This window comes from Limanda limanda, chromosome 8 (assembly GCF_963576545.1).
Source record: "Limanda limanda chromosome 8, fLimLim1.1, whole genome shotgun sequence".
Lineage (NCBI taxonomy): Eukaryota > Metazoa > Chordata > Actinopteri > Pleuronectiformes > Pleuronectidae > Limanda > Limanda limanda.
In genome coordinates this window covers 23,826,097-23,852,625 of record NC_083643.1, presented here as the reverse complement: position 1 = coordinate 23,852,625, position 26,529 = coordinate 23,826,097, and the positions used below count along the sequence as shown (strand labels likewise).

General features: G+C 41.4%; 1 protein-coding gene across 1 annotated transcript in view; it reads right to left on the bottom strand.

Moving 5' to 3' along the window:
* Nucleotides 1-540: 540 nt before the first annotated feature.
* The window catches only part of peak1 (pseudopodium-enriched atypical kinase 1), a 94,160-nt gene continuing 68,171 nt past the window's right edge, over nucleotides 541-26,529 (bottom strand). Inside the window, exons 4-7 of the mRNA XM_061076818.1 lie at nucleotides 21,351-24,860; nucleotides 13,567-13,814; nucleotides 7,097-7,884; nucleotides 541-4,806 (exon numbers count right to left, since the gene is read on the bottom strand). Coding sequence (XP_060932801.1) covers nucleotides 3,430-4,806; nucleotides 7,097-7,884; nucleotides 13,567-13,814; nucleotides 21,351-24,721 — 5,784 coding nt within the window. The 5' untranslated portion in view covers nucleotides 24,722-24,860 and the 3' untranslated portion in view covers nucleotides 541-3,429. The remainder of the gene's footprint in view (nucleotides 4,807-7,096; nucleotides 7,885-13,566; nucleotides 13,815-21,350; nucleotides 24,861-26,529) is intronic.

The window sequence follows — 26,529 nt, the reverse complement described above, 5'->3', positions numbered from 1 at the left end:
CAGAAATGTAACAACCTGAAAACATAAATAAATGCATATAGAACAAAACATTGACTTTAATTAATATAAATAAGTGTTATGAGTGTATAAAATGTATAAATCACTGAATAAGAGTAAAATGTGGAGATGTCGTCATCTTTAAGATATATGTATATGCATATGCATAAACACTCAGATTCCAGGTTTCTCTGGAGTTTAGTTATGGTTCATGTTTCAAACCAGTGACACGATTAACATATCTCCAGTTTTAGTTGGGACACTGTGAATAATTTAAAGACTCATTATCAGCCCCGAAGCTTGAGGAAGATGGTTATTTGGCTGAAATCACTGATGCACAAACAGATATGCAAATCACATACATAATAAAAGACTTAAGCGACAGAGGAATAAACTTTAAAATGACTTAATTTAGGTTTAAATCTTTTCACGTACAGCTGCATTTGAGACTTTGTAAAAAAAAAGGAGGTAGGTGAAGACAACCTGTCGAGCTGCGAGGGGCTAATCAAGATCACACAGCAGCAATAACACAACGTCACACAGTTGATCTATAAAAACATATATTTATTGTTCTGTTACTGTCGGTTAACTCCATCAACAATAAAGGGCGGCAAGCCAGGAGACATACTGTACACATTTCAATAGAAATCCTCTGAGAGCTTCCGTTTTTCTGTTCAGTGGCAATAAACAACGCAACGAGAGAAAACAGAGCAAAGGGAAAAAGTACAACACAGGAAGCTGAATATTTGCTGTCGATAAATGCTTGGTTTTTCATGGTACGTTCCGTTATCCTCCTTCAGCCTCATTTCAAAGTGGTTCATCTCCTCAGCAGAGGGGTAACAATACTGTACATTGTTCTGTACATGAATGTGCCTGAAGAGTGAGATTGAGTTCTATTTATCCTCTGTTCAGGACAGTGATAGCTACTCACCAAAACAAGCCAGAATCAGGAACGTCAAGTAAAACTTGAAACAAATGAATAAATGATATTTGGACTCTAACGACAGAAATACAGGTGCTCTGTACTTGACAAAATAGTGTGTGGATTAAAATAGATAAAGATTATATATGTGTATTTATACTATATATAATATATAAAGGCTTAAATCTCTAGATACAAGGACAGCCACCAGTGCTGTCCACACACATTCCTTAGAACACAAACCCTAAAACGCAGCAACAAGCTCTTGTTCTGTACATCTGCAGTAAAACGAACAGGATCCTGATCCCAAAACGTACATTTGCTCCTCCGTGAGAAGATGAACTGCTGCAGGTTTTGGATATGATCGAGAAAGAAAAGACTAAACTTGTGGATGTCTTGCAGTCAGTATGTTTGTAAACATCGTCCATGTCAAGGGAACATTCTGCACTGAAGCAAACAGTTCTGACTCACAGATGTTTTTCAATGTGGGTGTTCATCATAACCACGAATAAACCCATGTGCACAAAACTCCAAAAATGATAGAAATTTGACTTGAATGTACGCGCTGCTTGCACTGACTCCAGGCAGGAAGTTACTGATCAATAACAAAGAGCTTGTTTAGTTGAAGCACATAGGGTCTGTCGAGCCGCGGTGCTACGACAGGAGGACGGGGGGGAAACGTGGCCGGAGGAATGGAAGCCTCAGTGGTTGAGCAGTTTCTCTTCAAGGCTGCGGTTGAACTATTAGTTCATACGTGTGAAGCTAAGTGGTTCACAGAGTGGAAGATCAGAAGTTGATGAGACAAGGCCCCAGTGTCTGTTTCAGTCCAGGCAAAAAAACAAACAAACAAAAAAAAAAAAGATTCCACTCACTGCAAAACAACATATCCAGCTCTTCAAAATCACAGGAACTTCTTTCAGTCTCTCGTGCATCATCATCATCCTCATCGTGTCTTCAGTCTCCATCAAGGAGCACCAACGTTCAGACCGAATGTGCAAATGTCGTCTGTAACGCACAGAACCGTTCCGACACAACTTGACAAAAACAACACAACAGACAAAGAAGAACGTTTTGCAGTCCTCCCAAACATCCCGTCCGCTGGAAGAAAAAAAAACTTGAACAATGAAATTCACTTTGTTTCTGATGTCGCAGGACTGAACTGAAATGATTCAGTTTATGTGCCACAAAACAAATAGAGAAGAGGATTAGTAAAAGACTGCATACTGTTGAGCAAACGTTCACACACTGTTACATCCAAAAGAAACAACAGAAGATAAAACAATTGCACCTTCCTCCGAGGAGAAACCAAACCAACAGCTGGGGCAGTTGTGATCCATTTAAACTTTCCAAGTGTCTAAAACTTTTTAACTGTGCTTGGAAAACTGCAAAAAAATAAATCAGCTCAGGGTTCATCACTTACTCTCAATCAGGAAAACCTGAAGTGTAAGGTTAATAATATTGTAAAGTAATGATTTTAAAGTGACATTTAACTCAGCCTCATCTGTTCAAACAATAAATCTAGTTATTGTTAAATAACATCTTACTGTATTCATGAAATAAACCTCTGCTAAAAAAAATCTTTAAAGTTTCTTTAAAATTAAATAAAACCATTTGTGCTCAATCTTTGGCTTCAGTGGAACTTATTTCACTTTTTTTATCACTTTATTTAAAAAAATATCTGACCCTGATTAGATTTGATTTTGAAAAGGGCAAATTCTGCTTCTGACCACTTCTGCTCCAATTTTGAAGAGGATATTCGTTTTGACTTTTTCCCCACATTGCCTTCATATCAAATAATTTTCCTTCACTTCTCTTTTTCTATTCATAAAAAAAATGTAATCTGCATCTTGAACTGCTGCTTAAATGTAACAAAGACCTAAATCATTTGGAGAATACAAATTCTGATGATTTCAAGTTTCCTCTCCAAAAACTCTAACTGTGGTGCCTCTTCAGAAGTCTGGTGAAACTTGTAAAATATTCATGTGTTACAATATAAAGTTTTTATTTAATTCCATTTGATTCTGTCTCGAATAAAGCACAGAGACGGCCGCCAACTGTACCTAATGAATGCCACAACTTTTTCAGAATTTGGCTGAAGAAAATACAGAACATGAACATCCCTCACATTTATAATTAATTTCTTCAATCCAGATCTGGTTTAGTTTAAATCACATGTGAGAAGAAAAGCTAAGAAACAAATAACTCTGCATCAGCTTCCTTTAAAGTCTGAAAACCATGTGAGACGGTCACTGGATGAGGCAGTTGCTGATCTGAGGGATATGAATGACCCTGATCATGAAGCCGAGCTGTTTGGCGGGAGCTAGGGGGATTGATTTGTCCATGACAACAACAAAGACAGTGGACGACCAGCCGGTTTGTTGTGAGCCCCTGCGGCTGCTGCACAGTCAAAGCTGACAATTAGCTTCCATCCCCCTTTCTTTAACATTTGCCGAGGTACCACCCAGGGGAACGTTGGATCAGTTGCTATAGTAACAGTTGAGGAGAGGAGCTCAGAGTGGCTGTGACTGAGTAGCGTGGAAGGTGTTTGCTTGATGTGTCTGGGTTGAAGTTTGGTTCTGTGCCGGCTGGCTCTGGGACTTTTGATGCGGCTGCGGCAGCTGCAGGATGTGCACCACCCGGCTCAGGGTGTCCGTGTTGGCAAACGCCAGATACTGGCAGCAAAGCCAGTCCTCCAGGCTCACGCCACAAGCTGTGTCCAGCGAGCGCTCGGCAAACTTGATCATCATCAGCGTCCGCTTCAGGTCCAACCAGTTCTGGAGTGTGGCCTCGCGCTGGCTGGCTGTGGCCCCTGACATGGGGCCTATGCTGCTGCAGCCCAGCGCCTGGAACAGGTCCTCCCGAGGGCCCCAGAGGAGGCACTGCAGGCAGGCCCGGGCCTCGGACATGCGTATCCTCTCAGAGGGGTTGACGGTGAGCAGTAACCTGGCCAGCTGGTGGAGGCCCTGTGAGTAGAGCGACCTGACGGGCAGCGGCGGCAGGTCAGCCCAGGTGTACTCCCTCTCCTTGAGCTCGGGCATCTCCTCAAAGGGATTGTGCTGGTGCAGCATCTCGTAGATGAGAATCCCGGTCTGAAACTCGTCACATTTGCGGTATTGGGTTGCCGTGACGATCTCTGGCGCCAGGCGCGACTGGTCCCTCAGCGTGGTGGGGTCGGCAGCCATGAGAGTGCTCTTCTGCTTTGCCTGGGAGAAGTTACTGATGATGAGGCGGGCGGGACACGTGGCATTGGCGGCAGCTGCCACAGCACCAGTGGAGTTTGCACCCGAGCTGCTGGTGCTGTTGCTGTTGTTGTTGGGCTCGAGTAAGTCCAGGTTCCAGGGGTTGCCAGGTTGGCAGTTGACCAGCAGCAGGTTTTCCAGTCGCAGGTCACAGTGCGTCACGTGATAGGGTTTCATGTGCTCCAGGCCGGAGCACAGCTGGAGCAGCAGGAGACAGATCTGCCGCTCGTACAGCTCCGGGTTGTGAGTGTGGCGAGCGACACCCTCTCGCACAAAATCTGCCACCGTTTGGAAGGGCACCTCGCGTGTGATGACCACCACTCGGCTCCTCAAGCGATTGGCCGTGTTTGTGTGACCCGTTGCTGGGGTTTCGTGTAATTTACCATTCGGTGCTTTATAGTCTGTCGCCTTGGCCTCGGTCTTAGTTTCTTTCTCTTTGTCCTTCAGCCCACTCGCGTCTTCTTCCTCCTCATCATCATCTTCCTCCTCCTGATCTTCTTCCTCCTCCCACGGCAGCAGGCGTGCCGGAACGTCGGCCAGGAAGTGACCACAGTCCTGCTGGATGTTGAAGTGCAAGGCCAGGCTCTGTCTCACTGCAAGACTGTGGAAGAACTGCTGTTGGGTCTCCTTCACTTTGCTGCGACAAATCTAGATATAAAGAGATAGAGAAGAAACAATTAACATAATGTCAGGGTAGTTTTTGAGTGGAGAAACCTGTTATTACAAAGAAGTTAATTTGTCAATTTACAAATACTATTATAAAAGATGCCTGGAGAATATGTTTATTTTGTTATAGCCACCAAATATATAAAATCAAGGGGCAGATTCAGGAGATTTTTTTTATGCTCTTTAACATTGTGAGATAGGGACATTCTTGTTGATTTCACCGAGAATAACTCATTGATGTTGATGAAAAAATGCCTACATGTTTAGGGGACTGATTTATTAGTGTGTGAAATGTAGGGCCTTAACATATTGGTCCAAATGCAAGGAATTAAATGTTGCTAGAATTTCTGTTATTTATTATAAAAGATGTTTTCATCAGTCAATCAATGTGCACTGCATTTCATTTGCTCATATATATGTTGTCTAATGCACATGTAAAAGTTACTAAAAGTCTATAGCCCTGCTCTACTTTAGAACTTATGTGTGTGTGTGCGATGTGTTTTTAATGATTGCCACTACCTCAATCATTCAACTTTATTATTTCTGTTAGGACTGACTATACACCTCTGTAAGAATGTTCCCTTCTTACTCTTATTCTTACTTCTTACTTACACTGAAGGTTTGTTTAGACATAACTCTAAAAACTGCAGCTGCCTATAGATCATCCCTTGAAGATGCAGTGAGGTTCAAAATGGGAACGTGGTCTCAGACCTTTAGACCTCTGTACACATAGATTTTACAGTGTAATAGAGTTGCAGTGTCTGTGTTTGTAACAGAGCCCCGGGCGTTTCCTGATATTTTAGGGAAGCTGGAAACCTTCAAAGCACCAGGAGTCACTTGCTGAGAGTAGAGAGTTGACACAGTCACGTTGAAAGAGGAATAATTTGCTTGTCATACAGTCGAGGTTTAAGGAAAGTAGGAGCACACGTGGGCCACATCACAATAGAGAGTTGGGGAAAATATAATTGGAAAGTTGGGGCCTGTCTCTGTTCTGCTGTCCCTAGTTGCCTTATTTATGGATGAGAATCATAAAACACAAGATTTTCTCTTGAGCCTGCTGCTAATATGAAGGAGAAGCTTTGAAGTGTTGTGGAGCACAGAGAGTTTCGTACCCTGTGAATAATGCAACCTTCATCCATATCTGCTTTGTACTTAGCTTCAGAGCTCTTCCGGGAAATTCTGACCCCGCCCCTCTTGCTCTCTCTCATACGCGCACACACACGCACGCACACAAATACTGTAACACATGCTGGCAAAAGTGCTCCCCTCACATAATTATGCATGCACACACAGGTTTCATTCTACAAGATAGTGCCCTAAAGGCTTGAAGTTTAAGTGCAAATATTTCAGCACATTCCTCCACCCCTGTTAAGTGAGTGGGAGGAGATTCTGTCAACCAAAACAGAATAATGGTGATTAATGAATCTTTTGTGTTCAACATTCACCAGACCCAAATTTAACAAAGAATCTCTCTCAATGCAGCAAGAACGCAAAGTAGGACAAGACAAAATAACAAAAATAGACACAAAAAAAAAAACAATTAGAAATTCAAACTCCTACAATGCTGAAAAGAACAACTTTGTTGCAATACTTTGGTGCAGTATATATTATGAACTGTGGTTGTTTTTAGGTCAGGCATGTAGCAAGTAGCTGAAGTGGGACAAACCAGCTCAGTTCCTGTTTCATGGACCGTACAATGTTCCCAGGTTTTAGATATTACATGTTATGGTGAGTATTTAGTGTTAATTTACAAAATCTGCAAGAAAATTAAACAATACATAAGGGCCGAAAACAACACATATGAAAAACAAAATGTTTGCCTTGTACCCAACATTTAAAACTCAAATGTATCAAGCTACCGTAAAACAAAGAAGAGAAGCTGAAACAAAAGGTTTGGCATCATTGCATTAAAAAGACAATTCATTAATTATAAAAATGGTTTCTTCATCTATAAGTTAATAGTTATTTTTCTGAAGAAAGCTATATGGCCCACTACTACATTTTTTTCACCTGAATCTAGAAATTTGAACAGCTTGTTTAACAATTTCTAGTCCAACAAACAAAGGTGCATCACTTTGTGTTAATTAAAGTAACCTAAAGTAAGTATTTTTAAAATAGAAGTAGGTAGAATTCAATAAACTTAATAGACTTAAATTATATTTCTCAGAACCTAATATAGTACCCTATTAACCATAGTCTTCTTTGCCGGGCAAAATGAAAACAGAAGTGGTCATCCTGTAGGGCAAACTTATCTGTAAACAGGTCGTCTCACCTTGATAGCGTAGTTGACCAGTGGGTCCTTGGCATAGGAAGCAGTGTAGTAAACAGCATCACCCGCCTCGCAGCAGGGTTTCCCAGTGGTCAGTCTGAAAAGGGACCAGCTGTCAGTCCCAAATCTCAAGTGATCCTTCTGGCCAGCCATGAAACGGTCCTCGCACTTCGTGGCCAGCTTCCGCAGCGTGTCTGTGTGGAGACCCCGGATCTTCCCAACCACCTCGTCCCAGCTGTCCAGACCTCTGTAAAGAGCAGGTCTCTGTGGTTTGGAGCCACCTCCTCCTCCAGTACCAGAGACTCGACCTGTGGCCCGACCCCTTCCAGCTAGAGACTCAGTACTTGGGTAGGGTCTCCTCTCTCTGCCGGTGGCGCTGGGTGCAGCAGACGCCGGCGGAGGAACCATGGAGGACGTGCTGTTCGTCGGGTGGCCCCTGTTGGTGGCTGCAGCAGCTGAGGGTCTCTCTAGTGAGTCGCCGCTTTCCTGATTGTGGGATCGATGAGGCTCGGAGCTGAGGGAGGAGCTCTGGCTTGCCGTCTCCCAGGTGGAGTCCAAGTCGTACAGAGGATTGGCCACACTGAGGTTGGTGCCCCCAGGTTTAGCTTCAGCCCGGGGTCTCTGGGCTGAGTCGGTGCTGGGGCGAGGTACACCCTTCTTGGGTAGTGGTGGTGGTGTGGCATAATGGGCTGGCTGGTCGGCCGGTCCGTCCAGGTCGATGGAAGCCAAGGTGTCAGTGGATGCTTGTTTCCTTGGTTGTTTCAGCGGGATCATGTTGGCTCTGGATTGACCTGGAAGAGAGAGGAAAATGATGCCATGTTTAGTTTTTTACTAAGAATCAATGAAATTCGAATTGATATAGAACTTAAACCACTGTATATACTTTTCAGTTATACTCGACTACATTTTGTAGGAAAATATTGTACTTTTTGCTCAATAACATTTACTTGACAGTTGCAGTTACAAGTTACCTTTTTGAAGATTGAGTTTTACTGAACACAAAACCATTTTGTGATTTAAATAAAGATGGAGAGAGATCGAACTACCCAACAGTATGTTCAACAGTAAAACAAAGGTTTGAAATACAGTTTTGTCTTTTATTTTCAAGCTTGAATTCTTCTGAGCAGACAAGCATTTATTGTAAAAATCAAATATATAAAATGTAATTTACAATTATCAGTGAATGATTTATCACCAGATTTCCTAAAAGTTAAAAGAAAATGACATCTGACATGCAAATCACACCGCGCTCATCATTATCTTCGCTACAGCTAGTAGTTTCAACCCATCAGCATTTTCTCCCTCCCACTGGCGTGCTGCCTCCCATAAAGATGAGAAGGTGACATGAGGTTGTGTGCTGCGGCACGTGAGGTAACTTGTGGCCCTGAGGAGCATTCAAGCCCGAGAGCAGGACAGCTGGGCACAAGTCGTCCCTCCAACCGTCCAGCTGCCTGACTCAAATCTGAAGTCGTGGTCTGCAGTGAGGCTTAAACAGGCAGCGTGAAGCGCACAGTTATCAGTGACTTGAAGTGACCTTATTTCTCTGGGATGGAGGTGGGAGGGAAAATTAGGGTAGAGGGGTTGATTGGAGTCTCTCAAAGTGTTCTGGAGTTGAGGACCACAGAGGCAGAAGGGTCAGGGACGAGTGTATGGTGTGATGAAAAGAGCAAAGGAATCGTGGAGCTTGCGTGATGGGAATGAAAGAGCCTGAGGGTTTTAACTGAGTGGATGGACAAGGTCACTGAGCGTCCTGCTGTGCAGCTTTAAACTCACAGGGGAACACCCTGATTTCTTTGATTATCTCGATAAGAGGCTGCACTATCCCCCACGTGACAGGCATCAAATGGTTTCTCTACGCAGAGACTAAATGCTGCTCATTAAGAAGTCCTGTAAATAACTCCTCACGTGTGCGTCACGCTGCCATCATCTTAAGTAACCAGCGGAGTCCTTCAGAGAGAGCAGTCGGGATGAAGTAAATGAGTCTTGTTAATCCTCCCTGGAACGAGTGTATTTAATGTGTTTCTCCACCAATCTGCAGTAATCCAAGAAAACAACTGTCGCCTTCTCTCTTTTATTGAAGCAACGTGCCATGACTTAACTTGATTACGTAAGACTAACCCAGTTAGTGACTGTCCCCTTACTTAAAAGAAATAAATAAAAATACTGCAACTATTGCAGCAACGTAAGTTCCTCCTCATCAAAGTTATGATGTCCATTGTGTGTTGAAGCTGTTTAAGATGGAGGATTCAACTGTGAGATCATTATAGAGGCTGCAGTTTCTGGGGCAGTTGGGGTGTACTGTGTTAAACTGACAGGAGCTAATATTATTTGCTACACCCTATTTATATCAATGAGTGTAGGCTAAATTGCAGGAACACATCTCAGTGATATTTAACACATTTTAAAAGTAGCATAAACTATAGCCTCCAAAATTATTACGCAGTTGAATCAACACCTCAATTAAAAAAAAACTGAAAATGGAACATTTTAATATAATGCAGGATTTAATGCATGACATTTCTCTGGGTTTCTATATAAGGTTGTAAGAATTCAAACTTCTATGGAAAGATACTTGAGATAATGTTTTGATTTGGCTTCATACAAATAATTAGTAGACAAAGTGTTTTTCAACTTGAATGGGGATTCTAAAAACATATTGCCTTGAGCATATCACCTTAACAGTAGTAGAACAAAAATAATTAAATTAAGGGTCTGACAATTTTCTTTGTGTAATCATGTTAAAATGTAGTGAAAAATACTCATAAAAAATTCTCAGAGGCCAAAGAGAAATGATCAGATAACACTTACAATGACGGTGTTAGAAAAAAACATAACTACTTAACATCCTTTGACCTTTGTCGCATATCAAGGAGATAAAACAGCAAAGCCCCGTCTCTAAAAAAAATCTGCTCAGGATTAAAAAGCTAATCCTTCTTCTCTGCAACGCAGAACTTAATATGTGTGAAACTATTATCGGTCTCTGGGTACCTCTCTATTGTTCATCATTACATCATCATCATCATAGCTACTGTGCTGAGGAAGTCGCAGTAACAAGGCTTGTTACATTATTAGCAGGGCTGAGGTAATGGTTTTCCTCCATTTTTATGTTTTCTTGATGACAATTTAAACGATGATTTAAAAATGTGAGAAAATGTATGTACCATTTATTCATCTTCATTTAGATGAAATATAAATACATTTTACATTTTTAAATTAACAGGAAACCAACTTCTTAAACAGAGTAAATTAACCAAATATTGATAATGCTATATATTAAATATAGAAAACATCATATATTTCCACATACTTAGACTTGTATTTTCCAACATTTGTGACACCATGACAACAGGAGGCGATAGAGGAGGTGGGTAGAGGGGAGGAATGAAGCCAGAGCAGTGGCGAGGGGGGCTTTAGAGGAGGTGAAAGTGACAGAGAAAGAAAAATGCAAAAGAGGCGATAGGGGGAGACACCCGACAACCAAGAGGTAGAGAGACAGACAGTTGATGAATAATTGTGAGATGAGGTAGAAATACAAGAAAAAAAAACCCTACCTCAATTCCACTAATGCCCCAAAGTTTTCAGGTAAATGTGGTGCAGCAGAGGCACAGGGAGGCAGAGAGAAAAGCTCTGCTCTGATTCCATCCCTGAGAGTCTGTCCGGAGCCGCTGGTGCCAACAGGCAGGCTCAACGCTCCCACCAACACTGGAGACTTCTCAGTGAGCGAAGCAGAGAGCGCTCTGCCTCCTACTGCTCGGATTAAAACACTAGTGTGTGCATAGCGTATATATGGCAAGTGAGAGAGAGAGAGAGAGAGAGAGAGAGAGAGAGAGAGAGAGAGAGAGAGAGAGAGAGAGAGAGAGAGAGAGAGAGAGAGAGAGAGAGAGAGAGAGAGAGAGAGAGAGAGAGAGAGAGAGAGAGAGAGAGAGAGAGAGAGAGCGAGAGAGAGAGCGCGAGAGGCAGACACTTATGAATGTGATTCTCCACTAAAATGTGTGAACAGGGAGTTTTTCCGCAGGCGAAACTGAGCAGCATGGAGATTGAAATCCTGTCAGGTCGAAAACACAAGATAGAAGCTCTGTGTGTTCATTTTAAAGACCACACACACCCTCACTGACAAAAAAATTTCCTATGTTAAATGGAAGATAAACACACACTTGCTCCTGCATTGTGCCTCATTAGCAGCATGTAGAACTAGGCTGCCGGCAGCTCATCTTGCATCATCCAGGGAGCTTTTAGCACATTCCAAATATATTCATCCAGAGCCGGTGTGCATTTGGAGAATCAACAAACACTGTACCCAGTTTTGATCACACCCTTGTAAAAGAGCCTAATTAGAACAACGACAAAAGACAAAACCTCTGATGAATCCTTTAACAAGAAGACCGACACACCTAAAGACATCACACTTCCACATGTGCAAACACACAGTGATGCAGCTCAGTAGTGCATCTTCTCCACAAACCCACACTCCAAATCCCTTGTTGTTACTTATTCTTTTTCTCTCCCGCACTGCCTGATCATAATGAGATCTTTCCCACACTTCATGTTGTCAGTTGCCAGACAAGTTTGAAAGCTGAGCCTGCCTCTCTCTCTCTCTCTCCGCTCGTTCCACCACCACCGGACATGTAAAACTGAGCTGCTGACAAAAATATCACGATGATGTTATTACAAACAGACTGCAGGACTTTACCATCACAGAATTGGAGGTGGACAATGCGGCAGTCTTTATAAATATTATTATTAACCACAGAGTGGGTATAGGGAACTTATTGTTATTTCATAAACTCTTTTTGTTTAATAGACTATACCTGAAATCATCTTGGACTGCTCAGACAAAAACCCCAGCATATCTAAGATGAATAAATATTGATAAATTGCTGAAAAAATGTCTTGTTTTAAATTAAGAAAATGTATCCGTAAATACATAAATAAAATTGAATCTTCACTATTTTCCTTTTACGATGGTGTTCAAAGCCAAAAAGCTAAAGCCTTGAAGTGAAGGTGAAGTTCATCTTTTTTGTGAGGTTATTGCACTTGCTAAGGGCTGCATGGTCTCAATGTTTATCACAAAAATTGCCACCGTGAAGCAAATACGATTTTATCTCAGCTATTTGTTTACAATTTCTTTTCTTTAGCTTCAAATAAAGTCAAAGCAAAAAGTAAATACACAATAACATTGTTCTGTCTCTTTTTTACAGACTTAACTTCTGTGGGTCTGTTCTTCTGACCCCACTCACTATGTCAAATTAAACTAGAAAGCTCAGGTTAAACAGGTTTTTATTATAAAAATACATTTTTATTTGCTATAGAAGATTTATCTGCTACAAACAGGAATCCAGTGAAACTGACAGAATTATTAAGCTGTGGACTTAAGTACTGTTTTCAACATTGGCTTGAAGACTGCAGAGTCAAACCTGAATATTTAGAGTAAAGACTAAATAATGATAAGGCTCAATTATATTTCTTTCAGCATAAAGACTTGTATGCTATTAATTGTACTACTGCAGTCACTCATGCATGACATATCCCTGTTGAGAATTATTCACAGGGACAAGGGACAGACGCAGCTTCGAAAACTAAACTCTGGACACAGATTTCCACACTGAACTGAAATACTTTATTTCCGTTTGATCTAGATTCAAAATAGACTGTGGATGATGATATATGTTGAGAATTTCGAGCTGCAGCTGTTTTAGCGGGGAATTAATTATTACTTGTCACATACACAGGTGTGCTGATGCTTAAAAAATCAAAACCAGCCACTTTTACACAAGTGAAGTGAACTGCAGAGGCTGAAGAGTGACATATTCTGGAAATGTTCAGCGCCTGACTCCAGTTACCTAATCAAAGTTTTGATCAGTACAAACTAGAATAACCCTTACAGTCAAACAAACTGAACCAAATTACACACACTCATAAATATCAGTCCCCTAAATGTGCCGTTATCATCAAGATCTATGAAATCTTGCTTAAAAACCAACATACAAACCAGCCAACTAACAAACCAACTCCTATAGCAGAGGTAAAAAACAAGTGCAAGTCAGACAAAATATAATTTGCAGCCACAACACTGTAGAACCATGTGAAGTTTTTCTTATATCTCTGGGGGATCGAGGTGCAGAGTCAGCAGCTTATTTGCATTCTCCCTTCCATTTGTCTTCTTTTTTACCTTCCCCTTTTTTTTTGCAAAAAAAGTATATTCTGAACTGCATTGTTCTCTTTATATTCTGGCAAACCCTTTGCAGTGCAAAATAAAATTCAGGTGTGGGTGATGAGTCAATAACAAAACCAGTCCTACACAAGGGTAAAATGCATTTAGGTAAACAAAGGCTTGCAGACGTTGTAGTTCCTGCACAGTAAGAACTGGTTTACATACATTCTCTCAGCTTTTTTGTCCCCTATATACAATGCTAATACACATGCATATACAAAGACAAAGTTAAGAAACCATCTTTTGCATGTGTCCTTCTTACCGATGTTGCTGTATGTGGCGCTGCATTGGCTGGAGGCAGGAGAGTGGGAGTGATGGGAGTGATTCCCGTCCTCCTCTGGCTCTCCGAGGCTGGCGCTTCCCTCGCTGGTTGAAGCTGGGGTGGCGAGCTGGTTGGCATGGCTCTCCTCGCCCTCCCCAAGCAGCAGACCCAGATTCACTCTGGCACTTTGATAGGGGGCACCGAGTACATCCCGATCCTTTGCATTGCTGGCACTGACCGGTACCTGGCTGCACATGACAGGAAGAGAGAGGCACGGATCAGCTAGTTATGAAAATGTGGAGTACGGGTTCCATTAACGGTCTGATGAGGAAAATAGTCTGGCTTCTGATGTTTTACCCAGTACTTTGAATAGATTCATTATTCTAATGCTAAAACGTATTATTCATCTATTCTACATTATAATATCTGCAAAACAAGTCAGAGCAGGATGATATTATAGCTCCATTTCAGAGATAGTAGTTTTTAAAGATGATAAACAAGCTTTTGATACAGCCTCTATCTGCCATTGTTCATTTTGCCTATGACAAATAATTGTATCTAGGAACACAGGATATGAACTAAACAAATACAATAATGTTTTTATCTTTTCAGCTTTTCAAATCAATGTCTGTATCACTTCATCAGCACTCTTCTTCTTTCTCATTAAGGGATGAATTGGGGACAGCACGACTGAAAGATACCGAGGTTATTTTCTGCAGGACAACATTTGGAAATAGCTGGTCACATTCACTTGAGTTAACAAGACTGAGAGCAGAGGAAGTATCCAGTGACAGCTCGCTAAACTGTTGTTTTCTAGTTTTTTTTTAGTGTGTGGAATGTTATTTTTCTTTTCGGGACAAACACTCCGTGTGAGTGCAGTTGTACTGGAACACACTATTAAGAACTAAGTATATATTTCTCAGATTTATTGTATTTTTGTGGATCATCGATGTTAAAATAGAAGCGGTGAACAGTTCATTCAGAGTTTTCCCTATTTTCGTTTGCAAAACCCATCTAGTAAAACCAGCATTGGTAGAATCTTAAAGGGGAGTTATAATAACCCATGTAACTTAAGCAATAGTAATATTTCATATAACTGATTCTTACAATATGCTGACTAATTTTCCAAGTGTACTTGGAAAATCCCTTCGAGAAATGTATAAGAGTAAGGTGTTAAGTTTATAAATGAAAGTAAATCAAATGATCAATAAAATAAATAAAAAGTAATAATCTGTTGAATTTTACATGTCTGTTGAAATGCTTCTTTTCAAAGTAACTTACAGCAGATTCAATACATATTGTCCCCTTATACACAACAAGACCATATCTTTATAATGAACTGACAGCAGCTCATCTGAGTTGTGGACACAAGGAATCTATAACTGTCATATCTTACAGTTACTCTGGGTGTGATATCGCTGACAGCTGAGACTACACAGAGCGACTTGGACCACAGTGTGAAAGCCTTGAGGACGCTATGAGATACTTGTGGTACACTAAAGTTTGTAACTGACACAACACTCATGTTGTACAGGCAATTTGCAACATGTGTCTTCCTTAAGTAAGGAACAGCCCAATGTTTCTCATGGGGCCGGTGTGCATCACATTGTGCTTTAAAAGAACACTTTTCCTGAAAAGTTTGACATAGAAGAAAAGTACTCTGCATTTAAAGTAGAGAGCACCTCAGGTTGTACTTTTGTGTCTGAAACAGTCCAAGCTTGAGAGAAAACTAGCCAAGCCCAACCTAATATTTCCTTGTTTTCATTGATAACAGGCATGTGCAGTGTAAAAAATCGAGTAGGCAAGCCAAGCCAATATGACTGCACCTGACCCAAACCCATATATCTTTTCAAAATGTTGGTCCAAAACTAGCCCTGCCCATTTGGCTACAATGGGCTCAGTCAGCGATCCATACGCTGATGTAAATTTACCATGTGGAGTTTGGGACCACTAATCGTGCCCCGAAGCAATTTCTTAAGGGTCCCCTCTTTGTCTCGAGCAGATGGATGCATATTAACATACACATAATTGACGAGCTTCGTCATTGAAACGAACATTGAACAAACGTACAGTATGAGGGTTTCATTTTGTTATATTTCTGTCATACAGAAACATATTAGGTCAGATTATATTATGTTATGTATGTGCTTGTCATATAATTATGCAAGATTCTTTTTCTGCTGTTTTTACGTTTCTAAAAAGTTGTTTCTGAAGAGCTGAAAAGTAACCAATAGCAACCCTTCATCCCAAAATAATTACTTTAGATGTTCGCATAACAAGAGAATGAGCCCACCGGCTCAGACCACAGACCTAAGTACAATGATGCAATAGATGTAATATAGTAACAAGAAGAAAGCCCTGAACATGTAATAACATGTACATGTTGTCAAACCTACATCTGGTTAAAGCAGGAGATAAGAGAATAAAGAGACTGCAGCTGACCACAAGCACAAAGCTGAAACTGAGAAATAACCATTTTGATTCACAAAGTACTTTCTTTTAATTCCATGAATTAATATGCATCGAGTAAGCTCATGCAGAAAGAGCTGGCGTTTTTCCACAGTCACCTGTAGCTGTGTCTCTCAGCTATGGTGAATAAATGTAAACAGCTGGTGTTTCATCAGGAGCCTTCTGGGATCCATCTGCCCACTTTGATCACAGGAAAAACAAAACTCAGTGCAACCTGGGAACTGATCTCTGATCTGATAACAGTTGAGCCACAGTCTTTTAATGTGACCTCTGTGAGACATTACACCCTCAGGCCACACAGGTACGATCACCCAGGCTGGCTGACACTTTAAACTACTGTAGATATCACCCCCATTGTAGCACACACAATACCTGCGATTTCTACCACCTAAGCAAGTGACAGGCCATGCCATCTGTTCAAAATCTGAGATATTATTTTTAATGGCATGTTAACTATTATAGCACCACCATTTTTAGTCTGAAACTTTTTGATCTATTTATCATTCCTGTCCTTCTGCTAAATAATAACACAAAGGAAAAGCAAGCAGTAAAAAGTTTAGATAAAACAAAGAGTTCAAAGTGCTGGTTTCATAGGTGGGGCAGACTGGCAGTAATGTTTGTTTTATCTCGAATCAGATGTGTAATTTCTTTTTACTCTAATGTCGATATCATATTTTCCTTATATGACTAATGCTTTATGTGATCATGCACTTTTTTGAGAAGGTATCATCTGCCAAACAAAACTGAAAGGACTAAACAACTGACACCTGAGCCAAGATTTTCTTTTTCAGTTGGTTTCAATTCACTTTAAAGATGAATATCATTTTTCAAGAAATTATTTTCAAACAGAAAATATTGCTCACATTATTTAAAGTCATATTGGTTTTCCAGGATTTGCTATTACACAGGCATTTCAGAGAGAACTTTTGAATGCTATATTGTGGCCATGACGTGATAGAAAAGTGAGTACTTGAAGAAGAACACCCATCCACTCATGTATCTATCTCTACCTCGGGGGCTCTTGTGTCTGAGGAAGGCATCAGATCTGACAAGTTTATGATCTGCGTTTGTAGGTCATAAGTCCTCCTTGTAAGAGAGTCGATCAACAGCCTCCAAGTTGTGAGTTTATGACTTCAGCACTTTGCCAGTAGCTGACAGTCGATGTAATAAAAGGCCCAGCGAAGTGTGGTAAGCAGAATAGTGTGAAAAGATGCAGGAATCAAAGACTGAGTGTACTTCCAAACTTAACAGTGAATCGACAGTGCAGTGTGAACAAATCGAATAAAGGCTGTGCTATAAAAACTGAGAGTGGTTTGACTTGTACGTGTTCACTCAGTTTCCTCTTCAATCTTCACGGTTCCTTGTTCCTTAAATATAGACAAGCTGCACCAAATTTCACACATTCATAGATATCAGTTCCCTAAATGCGCCTGTTCTTTAAAAGCAAAAATCTAAGTCTATGGAGAAAATGTTGAAAAAATGCAATGAAGAAAGTCCACACCAAAATGCAATGGCTTCTTTCCTGACCCATACGACACCCTTCCACCAAGTTTTGTGGAAATCTGTTCAGTTGCTTTTGTGTAACCTTGCTTACAAGTCAACCAAAAACCAAATGATCAGGGATAAAAACATAACGTCTGCGGTAGAGGAAAATAACGGGTTACTGTCAGCTATGATGTGGCAGGGCACCAATTCCCAGCATTTAATTCTGGAAGAAGACAACATCCACTGGGTTTCACACCTTGAGAGGCCCTGGTCACAAACATACCTTTATGCCTACAACATGTTTCAGTGTCAGGACCTGACTTGTTGAGACAGAATGAAGCTACCTCAGTGCATTTCAATTTCTCAGACCTTCTATTCAAGAAACAAACGATCACAACAACCAAAAACACAAATCACGCAATCTCAGAAACCTTTCCTCCTTAAGTCAACATGACTTCACATTGCCTCGATGCGTGGTCACAGGTTTATAAATATGTGAGTGAAAGAAAGGAGCTTACCCACTATACTGACTCACACAGCTTCCCATCTGGGAAACCTGGACACAAGGCACAGGAGAATTCACATTCTAGGTAGAGTAGAAACTGTAGGCTGGCCACTTGTGAAGAATCCAAAAGTTATTTCCTGCATGTGTTCGCTCCTCGTCTTCCTCTATTCTCCCTCTTTGAAAGCTCTTACCTGTCTGAGGTAATGTTCACCAGAGCAAAGGACCACGCCTACTGTTGGCCAATAGAGCTTCCAGGCAAAGAAACAGACACGGAGGAGTTAACCCTTCTTCTGCCAATCAAAACAGAAGGTCTGTAAAATGACCTGAGTGACCAGTTCATACAATAACTGACCTAGTGGTATTTTTATCCAGGGAGAGTTCAGGTATTTAAGAAGCCAAAATGGAAAATATTTCACTTCCAGAAAAAACACGAGTGCCAAAGTGGTTTTGCTTTATAAATAAACATATCATGTAACCATTTATCGACAACATCAGGTAGGTCAACAAAGTGTGAAGAAAAAATGGGTTCTGGGGACATATTTTAAATGGTGAAAATGTGTTGCCTCATAAAAACAAATTTGAGAAACTCCTAACAATAGCTCCAGTACACTGCTGAAAAACGTATACTATAACTTATACTTATACCAACTATATAAAACAATAGGCGCCATGCAATTGTCAACAATAACACTAAATATTGAACAAGGCTTTCTTTACCCTTTCAAGTCTGTTCCCAAAGAACCAAAAGGTATCTACTGAAGTCGCATTCCACAAGCACATTCTTTCTAGAGAGTATGTCACATCTTCCTCCACAACGCCAACAGAAGCTCAGGCACCATGTAGAGGTTTAGTTTTTTTACTGTTTTGGGGTCAACACAAATCTATTCGCCAACACCTGAAGTAAACACCAAACAAACAGTAAAGTAACAATGCAAGGTACAGACCTCCCAAGAGGCCAAGTGAATAATTCAGTTACTAATTGATAGCTTCACAGTGAATGCTGTAAACAAAAAGGGTCACAAAGGAATGTTTATAAAAGACAAGTGCAAAGAAAATTAGTAGACGAGACCAAAGTTGAGATGTTTCAAAGAGTTGTGTGATAGTTTGATTGAAGTGGGATTCCACATAGGCTTACATATTTGTGGCTACACAGTATGTGGGGATGTAATGTACAATACTGGTAGCTGCTTAATAAAAGTTTCCAAAAAAAGTTATTTCTGGTATCAAACATGAGCATATGAATTTAATTTCAAAGACGTGATCAGTCTTTTAATACTCAGATGCTCCCTGATGTTCGCAGGTCAATAAAAACAAGAGTAACATTTAATATTATATACTGCAGTTTGTATTATGGGTCTCCTGGAGACTTTAGTTTAAACTTAAGACTTTTCAATAAGGGATACAACTGTATAGCAGTCACAAAATTACAGTTCCGCATAACTGAAGATAAGTTGAAGTAACCTTGTAGGGAATAACACTCAAAATGCTACGTTATCCGTGGTCAATCCCATAGTCAGGCTGATGTTACTGCATTCATTTCTGACCAAATTTTTGTCGGCTCAGTTATAAATTACACGTTAGTATTGTTAACATGCTAATATCTGGTTCTTTGAGAAAGAACTACAACATAAAGAGACATTATGTATACCATTCTTTTTTATAAAAAGCAATGGAAGAAGTGTTAAATGAAGCTTAACATAATTAAGAGCTATTTATACATATTTAGGACCTAGTATGAAATATTTATATAAATATAATATGCATTCAAGACCTATTAAGGCCTACAATCCAGATAAACTGGTTAAGACCCAAAAGAAACCTTTAATATTTGAAGTGACTTTATTGAATATGATAAACGTAGTCAAATTATTTTGTCGTTATTTGAATACTCCTTCATCCTCAGTAGGAACTGGGAGACCACCTTTTCTCTCTTTTTGGCATCAAAATTGCAACTATATCCTATCTCATATCAATAGTAAAACTAGCACATATTTGATACCTGTACAAGTTGTAATTAGGCAACAGAGGAGACAGGAACTTCTGGAAGAAAGAGATGACTAGAGCTGAAACTTGAGGAGAGAAACGGAGGGGAGCTAGAAATGAGACAGAATGGGGCCGAGCTCTTGACAGGATGGAGGAGTGAAATATTAAAGAGTTCACAGTGCTTCGGGCTCAAAGGCGAAAATATATGGATGGAAGACATGGAACAGGAGCAAAAATTACATGAAAGAGAGTAAGTAAGCAATGGTGGCAAGCCAAGCAACAGAAGGCAGGGATAATATGAGGATGGCAGAGACACATAGAGAGGAGAAGAAAGGGAGGAGGGCAGTGTTACGAGGGAGTCACAATGTAAGAGATCAGGTGAGAAGATGCCCAACAAGAACTTAAGAAGTTGTCCATGAGTTAGACTGTAGCTGTGATATTTCCAGAGTGAAATTCCAACTAATCATGCTGGTGGTGTGTGATGACTATTTCCTAATGCAAAATAAATCAAAGCTTTTCATTAAGTTATTTGTGGATGATAACATGTAGAATCAAAAGAAAACAATATAATTTTGCCCTTTATTAAGCATTAAAACTCGATAAGATACTCATCAGCTTTCTTGACTTTGTCGATATCTTCTACGTGTATGACCGCCTTTTCACCCGGAGATATTTTTTTTTAATTTTTTTTTTTACGTCTGTTGCATATAGAATCCAGTGGGGGATCCCCTGCTGTGTTCTCACATCAAATCTCCATCTCACTCAGATATTTGCGTTTACCCATGCACGTCCTCCGGAGAAAATACGGACGAATTGCGGAGTTCATTGCATGTCTGAAAGCAGCTTAAGGCCCATTCCTGGAGGGAGGAACACTGAGCACACTGCCTGCTATTCAGGTAATTGTTGACATTAGGGAAGAGACCACACAGGCTTTATAGTCCAAGCAAGTGGGCGAGCAGACAAGGCAAATTAAGAACTAACACCTTTAGAATCTGTAATGATCTATCTGTATGAAAAGAGGAGAAGCAACCCTTGCACTTTGGTGGGGTAGATGGAAAAGGTTAAACATCTTAATTTAAAGCTGGACCATGTGGCTGCTCTGATGGGAATGCATGTGGGTAATGGCAAAACAGGTATTGCATGCAAAATCATTCATTAGACCAGCAGGGAGTGGTGTAGGTAGAACACAACTAAATATATTATTCAGAATTCACATATAAGGCTTAAAGACAAAGTCATGATGAAAAAATTTTGTGTAAAATATTCACTTTACTGTAAACCCCAGTTTTGAACGGAATATACTGGTACCAGGAGAGTAAATTCAAAGTTCTGGAACAAATACCTGATGTCCTTGCTGATGAGATCAACTCCAGTGTTTTGGGAGGGTGACGTCTTCCCTGGGCTCAAAGGTCTGGTTTCTTTGGTCTCATCAGATGCCAGTTGTGAAGTTTGTCTGCACTCCTCTACTCGTAGTTCTCCCTCTCCATCACCAGTGGTGCTGCTACTGTCTGGTTTATAGGTGAAGATAATGGTTGGCTTCTGGGTGGGATCTTCTGCTTTGGCCTCAGTGAACCAGTGATGGTTTTGGATTGGTGGTGGTGGAAGAATATGAATGACTGTCCCATCAAGCCCAACCAACTTTCCCTTCTCCTTCTCTTTCTCCACTTTCTCTCTCTGTTCATCCTCATCTCTCCGCCGACGAAAAAAGCTCTTGAAGGAGATCCAGCGTTTGGGTTTGGAGCTTTCTGCAGAAATACGTCTGCCGTCTCCACCAGGACTTCCTTCACCTTCACTGGATCTTAAAGGAGAACTGGAGGCAGAGCTCTTGGTCCAGTTGCCAAAATGTCTTTGAAGGATGTTAGAAGCGTGGTATGGGGAAGACGTAGACCTAGGAGGGGGGGAGGGGGCACTGGGTTCTGAGCGGGGGCTTGAGAGTGGGACAGAAGCAGAGGCACTTTGGGATTTAGACAAAACTTTTGAAGGCGTGTCATTCTTGGGCTTAGAAAGACAACCATCTGTTGTGGAAAAAAGAGACTTGGGTCGGGTAAGGGTCTCCTTCATGGCATCAGGCGGGACGGCATACAGCTCCTCAGAACTGAAGTTGTTGGCTTGTGCTGAGGGGGACTCTGGAGGAGTTTGGGGAGGCTGGATGGAGGCCACAATCTGTGAAAGTACAGCACTGGCCTCCTCCCTGTGATATACCACTGGCCCACAAGACAAAATTAGATCTGTATCATCGTCATTGCTGCAAGGGGCATCTCCACTTGTGTTGCAAGTGCGTGTAACAGAATTGGCAGTCGGGCTGGGTTTAGGTAAGTTTGCAGTAATGGCAAGAATGGCAGGGGTATTTGTTGACGTAGTGGGAGAGAGGGCCCCAACTTTTGAGCTCAACACAGTGCTTGTCACAGTGCTAGAGTCTGTAGTGGTTCTAGGTTGTAAATTTGGTACTTTGGATGAGGCTTCAGCTGGAGCTTTTGTCTCTTCAAAAGAAGCTCTCTCTGATGTGCCTGTACCAGAGATAGTTTTCTCTGTTGAGGAGGATTGGACACTCTCAGAGGAACCAATCTCTTCATATGTATGGCTGGCTACCCTATTACCTACCCCCTTTGGCTGTGGGATTTCCCCACTGAGTCCTAAGAAGCTCTTGTACACAGCTAAATTGTCATATGCACTTGGATTGATAACAATAGGTACTTTGACTGCATTCTTGGAGCTGCGAGCATAGGCTGGCTCATCGCGAATAATAATGGGAAATGGAGGCATGCCTGCATTATTGAAACTGTTGAACTTGATCTCTGATAAGTTAGGGGATTTCACAGGTACAGTTCGGGAGGAAGACAGCCCAGCAATCGGAGAAGTGGGAGCTGACTTGTGGCTGAAGTGTTGTGTAGGGATGGAGGGGCCAGGCCCAACACCTAAATCTACTTTAGGTATTTTTTGGCGCGGGCTTGTGCTTGATGTCCACACTTCTTGATAGCGTATACTCCCGGATTTCTTCCGGGAGGTAACTGATGGAGCACCAGATGAGGGTGATGTTGGCATCACAGAAGAAGATGGAGAAATAGGGGATTTTGGAGACAGAGGCTGACCTAAAGGAGCACTGGAGAATGATGTAGGGCTGGAGGACATCGACAGGTTTTGTGGTTTTGGAATAGAGTCAGGAATTTGTTCGTCTTTGTTGGCCATGGATGCTGACACATCCACTACAGTGTAAGGCTTACAGATCAGCGATTTTTCCAAGTTCACTACACGGTATGGTTTTGCTTGCTCCTCTGTGGGACTAAAACTAATAGTCACTGGTTGACCTGGAAGTGCCTGGGGCATTGGCAGGCCTTCTCTGCCATCCTGGTCTTCTAATCTAATGGCCAGGACAGCCTTGTGTGTTTCATTCACCTTCAGTGGGCTCAGTGCTCTGTGGACAGGCCCCTTTTTGATAGGTGAAGTGATGGGGACCTGTGCCTTAGGGGAGGTGGGAGAATGCAGGCCATTTCTAAAAGCAAAGGGGGCACTGCTCCCACTGCTGGAAGTTGTTTGAGAATCCTCTGGTAGCGATGATGATGATTCTGGAGAAGTGGTAGACTCTGAGTTTGAAAGGAAACAACTACCTTGCGTGTTATGTGACCCATAGGGAAAGAGAGCTCCACTGGAATAATTGGAAGGGTATCCATTTAAGATCTCATCATAACTATCATCGTAGTCCACTGCACAAATCCGCTGAAGTGAGCGATTCCGAAGAGGCACAGTATTCCATTTTTTCCCAACAGCAAAGGGAACTGGAGACAATGTGGCAGCTCGGAAATTTGCAAAGCGTGGCTGGCCTCTCATACGGATCTCCACCGATAGTAACTCTTCATCACTTTCATCCCAGCTCTCATGTTCATCATCATCCCTTTCAGTCTCTTCGTTCTCATCCTCATCATCTTCATCTTCACTGGAAAATTCTGGGTAGCAGAAGCGACCACCCTCTGTGCTAATGATCTTGGCGCTGTCACTAAGGGATACCCGTTTTTGAGCAGTTCCACAACCACCACTAATGCTACTTCCCATGGCCAGACAGCTTGAGGCTAGAAGACCTCTTTCCAAGGACCGTTGGTATGAACTACTGATTCGTCCCCAAAACATGTCCTTGGAGCCAGAAAGGGGTGGGGAACTACGGCCAGGACATAACCCAGCAATCTCCTTTAGGACATCTGTCAGTCCACTATTGTTATTATTTCCACTAGGAGTCCTCGGGCTAAGTTGTCGATAGCCCTCAATCTCCTCATTGCCATCCTCTCCTTCATTGTTGTTTCTGGGCCCACTAGGTGTTTGAAGGTTCAGTCCATTGCGATTCCAGATTCTAAAGGCAGATGCTTTGCCCTGTTCTATTACATTTGGCGGTGGTTGAAGGTTGCCATCTAAATCGAGCCCTGCAGAGGAGCAGGGCAGCATCATAGTTGGCTTAACAGCAATGGTTGGCTTCTTAGCTACCGGTGGGCGAAAGTTTCCAGAGCGAGCCGACCCACTAACAGCCCTCTGAGAGTTGGTAAGGTGAGGGATGGCTCTGGCCCCAGCAGTGAGTGGATTCTGTTGCTGAATTGTTGAAGGCCTCTGCTCAGAGGGAGGCTTTCCTCCACCACTCTGAACCAGACAGTGCAGACTTTTAGGTTTAAAGCAGTTCTTGCACTCGCCTGGTTTCCACACGTGCTCTGTGAATGTGCTGCAGGCGGACATGGTTACTGGTCCAGTAAGTCAGCACACTGGGTCAATGGACAGGAAAACCCGCCATGAAGCTAAAGGCCACAGGGCCTTAATGTAGTATCACAATGATGAATGGTGAATACTTTAGCCTCAAACGTAGGGGATGCTGGACCTGAAAAAAGAAAAACAGGAGAAAAAGGTATAATTAAAATATTTATAAAATTCTATGTCACTAATGCAATGCTCATTAATCTAGAGTGTGACTTTTGTGTGTCCATTTTTTAAATATTTTATATACATATAAAATCCATTTGGTCCATTTTCACATATCAGTGGACCGAGCTAAAGCAACTATTTGAAAGTATTTCAGAATCTGAATCATTGCATAAAGCAAACCTGATAACATTATTGAGTCAATCTACAAACTGTCAGATTAAATGGGAGGTAAAATTTCTAATCCACACATATACACACACATATACGCACGCTTGCACGCTCACTCACTCCCTCCCTCCCTCCCTCCCTCCCTCCCTCACTCCCTCACTCACTCACTCACTCACTCACTCACTCACTCACTCACTCACTCACTCACTTAGTGCACCAAAATCATTTGTATCGTTAAAAATGTAATGGGAAGATCTAAACAGCAAATGTTAAAGTTCTACAGATATAGAGCTGTTTCTTTTTAACTATATTTAGTGTCATCGGTAAGAACAGCGTTGTCACAGGTTTATTACCCGGTGGAAAAAATCTCCACACTGTGACATCCCTATTACCATCGTAACAGCAAGTGCACTATAAACTTTTTCATTCAAAATATTTAAAAGACAGGAAAATCTAAATTGAGACAGATTCTTCCATTTATACTGCTATGGATTGTTAATTTAAAACATTCATTTATATTCTTTGATACAATTACTTAACTGCACAGAGTGGGTAGAAAGTTACAAAGTAATGTCCATGTGGGACTAAAATACTCACCTAAACAAGTAGAATTAGAACCTATTATACACTTATAATTAAGCCCCCTGCACTTTATGTTTCACCGTGGGAGAGTGAGAAACGATATATTGATTTCTCTGTATGTCTGTACATGTAAAGAAATTGACAAATAAAGCTACTATACTATACTATACTTATTATACCCAGATTGAAATGAAGCAACAAAGGTACAAGAAAAGCTGAAACATAGCAACTGAGACAGGCAATGTTTTATGAAGGGACACAGTAGTGTTACCTTGTCTCCATTAGGTGGCAAACTTTCCCTACTTAGCAGCCAGTCTATGCTGTGAACAAATGATCTGTCTCCTCCCAGCCCTCAACGGGACCTGTACAAATCTAAAAGCAGAGAGGCAGAAGTGAAGAGGATTAAGGGAGCTTATTTCTGAATTGCTGTCCTGTGTTGTAGTTGGCTGTTTCAGCCAGGTTAGGTGAGATAAAAGCCACTGATATTGTCAATGAATCAAAACCTTAAAGTCCTAAATCCTATGAACTAGAGCAGTTAGACGGAAAATGGAAACCAAAAGCACTTACAGCTGAGTTCACATGTGCTGTGGTCTGACAAATGGCAGTGAGGAAGAGTCTTTCATGTTTATAGATTTACAGTTAAGTCTGAAGTGAGAGATATTTTTGAAGTTTTGGCTCTGTATTCTAGCAAACTAGACTTGCAATGAAACAACTCTTACTGAGTTATAGGGGATTAGATTCGCACAGAATGAGAGTGTAAGACAAGTAGCTTTTTCTATACACTGTCTCAACAATTTGAGGACATTTTAGCAGACCAGAGACTCTAATATAGAGGCAATGTAAGGAGTTTTGGGGGCTGGACAATGGACTAACAA